Source organism: Ornithodoros turicata, chromosome 2 (genome assembly GCF_037126465.1).
Source record: "Ornithodoros turicata isolate Travis chromosome 2, ASM3712646v1, whole genome shotgun sequence".
Taxonomy (NCBI): Eukaryota; Metazoa; Arthropoda; class Arachnida; order Ixodida; family Argasidae; genus Ornithodoros; species Ornithodoros turicata.
The window spans coordinates 142,139,907-142,145,911 of NC_088202.1; the positions used below are offsets into that span (position 1 = coordinate 142,139,907).

Genomic DNA, 6,005 nt, shown 5'->3' on the forward strand with positions numbered 1-6,005 from the left:
GCAGTTACTGTGTTGTTTGTATCCGAAACACCTCGTGTGCTAGAAATCAACAAAGACAGACGAGTGAAATTTGCCTGAAGAATAAACATGGAGGAGTGGCAGTTCTATGCGGCATTCAGTAGACGCTACTGCACCAGAGTTTCGGGGAACCTTTGCATGCAATGTAATCGCAAGACAGGAAGCCAGACCCAGTGGCGTAGCCAGACCTCCATGGTAGGGAGGGCTCTATACAAAAACCCGCCCCCTTCCCCCCCCCACTGATTCTGGGTGCGACAACACACAATACTTGTGCACACCGCAGCATGCAGTTGAAAAAAAAAGAACGAAAATAATTGATTTGGACATTCACGATACGATTATACTGTGATGTCCAATGAGGTGGTGTCACGAGATTGGAAGGATTTTGAAAAGCTCATACTTTGAAAACCATTCAAGGGTGCCGCTTAGATAGACGCCATGAACTGTAATAACTTTCGCGATCGTCACACTGGTCCCCCCTCCCCCATATATTATTATTTTCTCCTCGGATTTGCACGATTTGCGTGGGTCGGTCAGTGGCAGGTAGGGGGGCTCGGGCCCCCCCTAGCCCCCCGTGGCTAGGCCACTGGCCAGACCCGGCATTTATGTGATTAACACAGCTCCAAGGAGCAGTAACGCTGAACACTGGACCATGACTTATGTTTCCGGTGACAATGTCGTTACGTATTTTGATAGTTACGGCATTCAGGCCGTCTACAAAGAATTCTACCAATTCATTCATCCTACTAGGTCATTTTACTATAACAAGAAAAGACTTCAGGGCTACAGATCAGCTACATGTGGCCTCTACTGCCTGTATGTAGGCAGCATGCTGGCTTGTGGATTCTCGCTCCAAGAGTGCATTCAGAGATTTTCGTCAACAAACTTCACACTGAACGACAAGCTGATACCCGTCCTTGTACGCAAGCAATTCCCAAGAAAGACAGACAACATGTCATGTTGCAGTGTACTTTGACACAATAAAATGGTATTTATTTCCATGTCGTTACAGGCACAGTCTTATATTAAAAAACAACAGCATTACAACAACAACAGCCAGCTAGGGCAACATATACATAAAAACTGTTTACTTCTTTCCATTGGATGCGTACCCAAAGGGTAACGTGTGGATACCATCCTCACAAATGAAACGCTTTGTGTCTAGGGGATTTAAAGCTACTTTCGTAACACATACACTTTTATTAATATTTTCCTTGCGCACAATGAGGTTCTTACAAACTTTGTACACTTCACCAAGCTTAAGAGAGTCTATGTACAAGGGGCGTTCAAGTCAAACCGGGACCTTTCATTTTTCGCAAAAGTAAAATGAACTTAGAGGCGAAAAATTAGTTTTATTTGTCAACGTAATCTCCAGCTGCATTAATGCACTTGTCCCAACGTTTCACGAGGGCTTGGATGCCAGCACCGTAGAAATCCTTACCGGCGCGTAGCAGCCATGATCGGACCGCATGCTTGATCTCGTCGTCGCAGCTGAAGTGGCGACCCAAAAAGGAACGCCTTCAGTGGCACGAAGAGGTGGAAATCGCTGGGGGCGAGCTCTGGACTGTAAGGGGGATGTGGCAGCAACTCTCAGCCAAGTTCCTGTAAGGTGCGTGTCGTGAGATGCGCGGTATGCGGGCATGCATTGTCCTGTAGGAGGAGGACCCCTTTGGTGATGAGGCCCGGCCGCTTTTGCTTCAGCGCCTTATGCACATCCCTGAGAACCTGGCAGTAATATGCACTATTGATGGTGGTACCACTGGGCAGAAAATCAACATGAACAACGCCAGCCTTGTCCCAGAAAACTGTGGCCATGACCTTACCCGGAGACGAGGTGCTTCGGAACTTCTTGGGAGCTGGCGAGCCCGGATGCTTCCACTGTTTTGATGCTCGTTTAGACTCAGGAGTGAAATGGTGCACCCACGTTTCATCGCACGTGATGATCCAATCAAGCAATGGCTGTCCTTCAGTGTCGAAACGGTACCTTAGCTCTTGGGAGATTTCCAGTCTTCTCTGGCGGTCAAACACGGAGGACTGCCTCGGGACCCAACGGGCACTAACTTTCCGAAACTGGAGGTGTTCATGAATGATAGTGTTCAACGTTTCCACAGAAAGGTCCGTCTTTCGAGACAGTTCGAGACATGTTATCCGTCGGTCCTTGAGGATCAGGCGCTCCACAAGTTGGATGTTCTCAGGAACTCTGACACTGGGCTCTGAGCCGCCCTGGCCGGGATCGTCTTGCACTGATGTACGGCCGTCTCGGAACCCTTTGCACCACTCAAACGCTTTGCTGCGGCTAAGTGTATCGTGGCCATACTGAGCCTGAAGTCTTCTGTGAATTTCAGATCACTTTACGCCTTAATTCACGAGAAACTTCATGACATTTCGCTGTTTGATGTGCGCGCTCACCTCGTTGTCGGCCATCTTGTCCAGAAAGTGTCTTCTGTTTTGCACAAACTTTGGACCACCACGTGGTGAACGCGGAGGCCTGTCGCGTGTGAAGATGACTAAAAACAAGCATAGCGAGCCATTTGTACACTCAGGAGACAGAAAGTCCCGGTTTGACTTGAACAGCCCTCGTACATTGAATAATGCAACTTCTGGGCTTCACATTGTTTCACCCCGTTAGCACGATTGTATCGTTTTTTTACTATGGAGGTCTAGTGCGTAGAGCTTCGGTTTCAGGCAACAGAACCCTAGGATGTGGTCGTGGGGCATTTCGTTCTTAAATTTTCCTAGCACCATCTTGTTTTTCGTAGAATACAGCGAGTCATCACAAGAATGACCAGATGTATCAAGGTGGGTATCGGCGAGCTCCGCAAGGGCCTTCTCATCGCTCAGCATCACGATATAAGAATCTGTGTCCATATACAAGAGCCTTGTGTCCGGGGCTACCCGAAGCAAGTCGTTATAATGAAAGTCATACATCATGACTTTAGAGAGCTCGAGAATAGTGAACCCCAGGTACAGAGGCTGTCGCATATGGACTATCGATTGAGCGAACTGAAACAAGACTACGTTAGAGCTTAGAGCCCTGAATTGCTGGAGGTTCGGTTTACGCAAGAATCTCAACACTTGCTCCTCGGAAGTTGCCAAGCGGCAGTCGACGAACTTTCGTACATTCATACATGTTTTCCCATATACGGAGTTAATTAAACACTTGTACAGGTTACGTTCGAAGGTATTCGTTACCTGGTTGCGTAGTTCGTGATGGAAGTCAACATAGGATCGCAGGAATGGTTTTTGTTTGAACCTGAGCACCCGGTGAATTTTCTCGAGCCGGAGACCCAACTGTAGGTACAACTTTAGACTGCGATAATGAAGAAAATACTTCTTCTTGTCAAGCAATGTAAGGAGTAATTTCGGTTCTATATCATGCTGTGGGAGGCTAAATTTTTTCATCAGGTCTTTCTGATAATCTGAGAGCAACTCATACAGAACGCTCATTTTTTCGGGCGCCAGCGGTAAATCTCTATGTCGTTCGTGGAGCTCATGTATGTAGGCCAGGTCTACCTCTAAAAAATAACCGACGTCTGCATAATCTGCAACAAGGGTTACATCTAAGCCTGCAACCTCTTCGGGTGACAACCATTCAAAGACTCCGAATGGGAGTGGTTCACGGATCACTGTGCCATAGAGTCCATTTATGTCTATGTAATGAATTATGGTCTTTGGTTTTTCGGGATCGTACTGCTCTGTCCCTGGGACATTTGCAGTAGCCATTCGCGTTGAACACTGGGTCATACCACCACGCAGGCCCCGTTCAATTAACAGATAGGCATCGGGATCGTGGATTAAATCCAGATTAATCCGACTCATTTTTAGTGCGCAAGACATGCTTAGTCCTGGGAGTGACACGAAATTAAGTGGTTCAATTTTGTGTGTCTCCAACGCCCATATTCGGAAGTTTTGAAACACGTCTCCCAGAAGCAGTGCGTCCGTCAGAAGGTACAAATCCGAGTACTCGCCCAGGCTCTTCAGTTGAAATTTTTCAAACACGTTTTCCGCATGGCGGTAATCTTCCTCGCTCACTTCTGATCCGTTCAGTTGGTTAAAGAACTGGTCACGTGATGGCAAACAGGGCTCGTCGTAACGTTCAAAAGAGGTAACGTAGTTATAACAGAAAACCCCTTTACGTACAGCCAAATTGAAGTAGTCCTCCTCTGCGAAAAACTGACACAGACACCTGAAGTTAAATTCACCTTTGCCGCATAGATTTTTCGTAAATGTGTCGAGATTAGCATTGAGGAAGCTCAACGAGTCTATGAAGCGGAACACACCAATGTCTATAGCCTTAAACTTTTGACAACTGGAAGCTATCACTCTGATGTCTGTCTTCCGAAGCAGGTGCAGATGAGCTACTATGAATCCGAGGTCATAATTGGCATTATGCGCAATGATGGGCACTTTACGTGGTATCCGCAGTTTCAGATTACATCCCTGACACAACGATTGGCGAAATTCTCCACTTACGTGATCATGGTCTTGCACTTTTTGCTTCTTAGTGAATGGTTCTTTACAGATGTTACAGTGAGTGGCTTCAGAATGTTCGAGTTCGTCTCCTGGGGTCATTTGCAAGGGCACAGTCTCGTGCAACATCGCATACAGCTCATCATGCAAATTACGCAATAGTTCCATGAAAACGGAAACGCAGTCTGCACCACGGTAAATATGTTTCTTCAAGACATACGAATCACACGAGCGTATGACGAGGAGACAGAAGGATGAAGGGATGTGTTCCTCGTAGACATTCCCGCCTCCCGAACACGGTGATAGTAACGATGAAGGATCAGTTCTTTCATTGTTCTATGGTGATAGTACACTCTCAAAGTCGTATACACAGTAGAAGGGAACTTCCGACATCAAATGCTCTCCGGCAAACGACAATGTCTCACCCTTCTTTGGAAAAATAGTCTTGGACACTTTTTTTTGTTTTTACATTAGTAGATGATCGGCGAGTACACCCGGGGTGGTGAAACCCATCGTACACCGTTTGCAGTGAAAATAACCAGGTGGTGTGAACAAAGCATTGAAATTAGTAATGAGTACAAAATGGAAGTCAATTAGCAGTAGGTTGACATGCTTCTTGCACTGGTCGTCGACAACCTTAATCGGGTAAACATATTTTTCGTCTTTGTCATAACCGTACACGTTAATGCTCACATCGTTCTGCTTCTCAAACATTTCTACATCTTTCGGGAACACTACAGGAAACGTCTCTGGAAATGCATATTGAGACAGGTACGACCTGTAGATGAAGCTCTGCGTCTGTAAGAACCCTTTGCAGGATGTAGACCGGCAAGTACGCAAAATGCGAAACACATGTTCTGTTCACTATCCTCGTGAAGGTCGACACTCAGAAGACACCGACACTTTTTTTTCAATTCGTTGGGCAATTCAAAGTAGGTACAACCAATGAGCTGTGGCGCGAGACGACCGATATGAAGAATGCAGGCGTGAACTCGAAATAAGAAAAATCTCGATCCTTGCATTTCAAGCTTTTCTAAATTGTTGGTCACTTCAGTGCCTACTTCAATGACAGCACGTTCTACGTCTCGTTCCGACCACAGCGTACGCACACTCGAAGGAATAAATTGAGTGACAAATATGATCTCATCCTCAGGCGTATGTCGACCGAGTTCCGCCTTCAGCAAAACATAAAAGCGTAACGGAAATCCGAAATGTCGAAGTACACTGGCAAGGTAGCGTCCGTTTTCATGAAAGAATGTGCTGACATACTGCCCGTCGTCGTCTCTGTCATGTAGATGAAGCTCATAGCGGTTGGTATAGTTGCGGAGCATACAGAGTGTCTCACAAAATGGGATACAGGGTGTTGCAAGGTTATGAACGTTAGCCAGATGAATTTGAAGTCCCAGCGCTGTTGTGTAGTGCTGCCGATCGGCCGGAGGACAAAGGTGGCATGTCACCATTCCTTTTTCCTTTTTTACTCGGATTGACCGAACACGGTGCCTGGCGAAAGAAGACGT

The 6,005-nt window shown here is 46.5% G+C and overlaps 1 protein-coding gene across 1 annotated transcript; it reads right to left on the minus strand.

Moving 5' to 3' along the window:
• Positions 1-2,643: 2,643 nt before the first annotated feature.
• LOC135385105 (uncharacterized) lies at positions 2,644-4,617 on the minus strand. The gene has a single exon (XM_064614281.1). It carries the CDS (start codon positions 4,615-4,617, stop codon positions 2,644-2,646), a length of 1,974 nt encoding a protein of 657 aa, XP_064470351.1.
• Between the last annotated feature and the right edge of the window lie 1,388 nt (positions 4,618-6,005).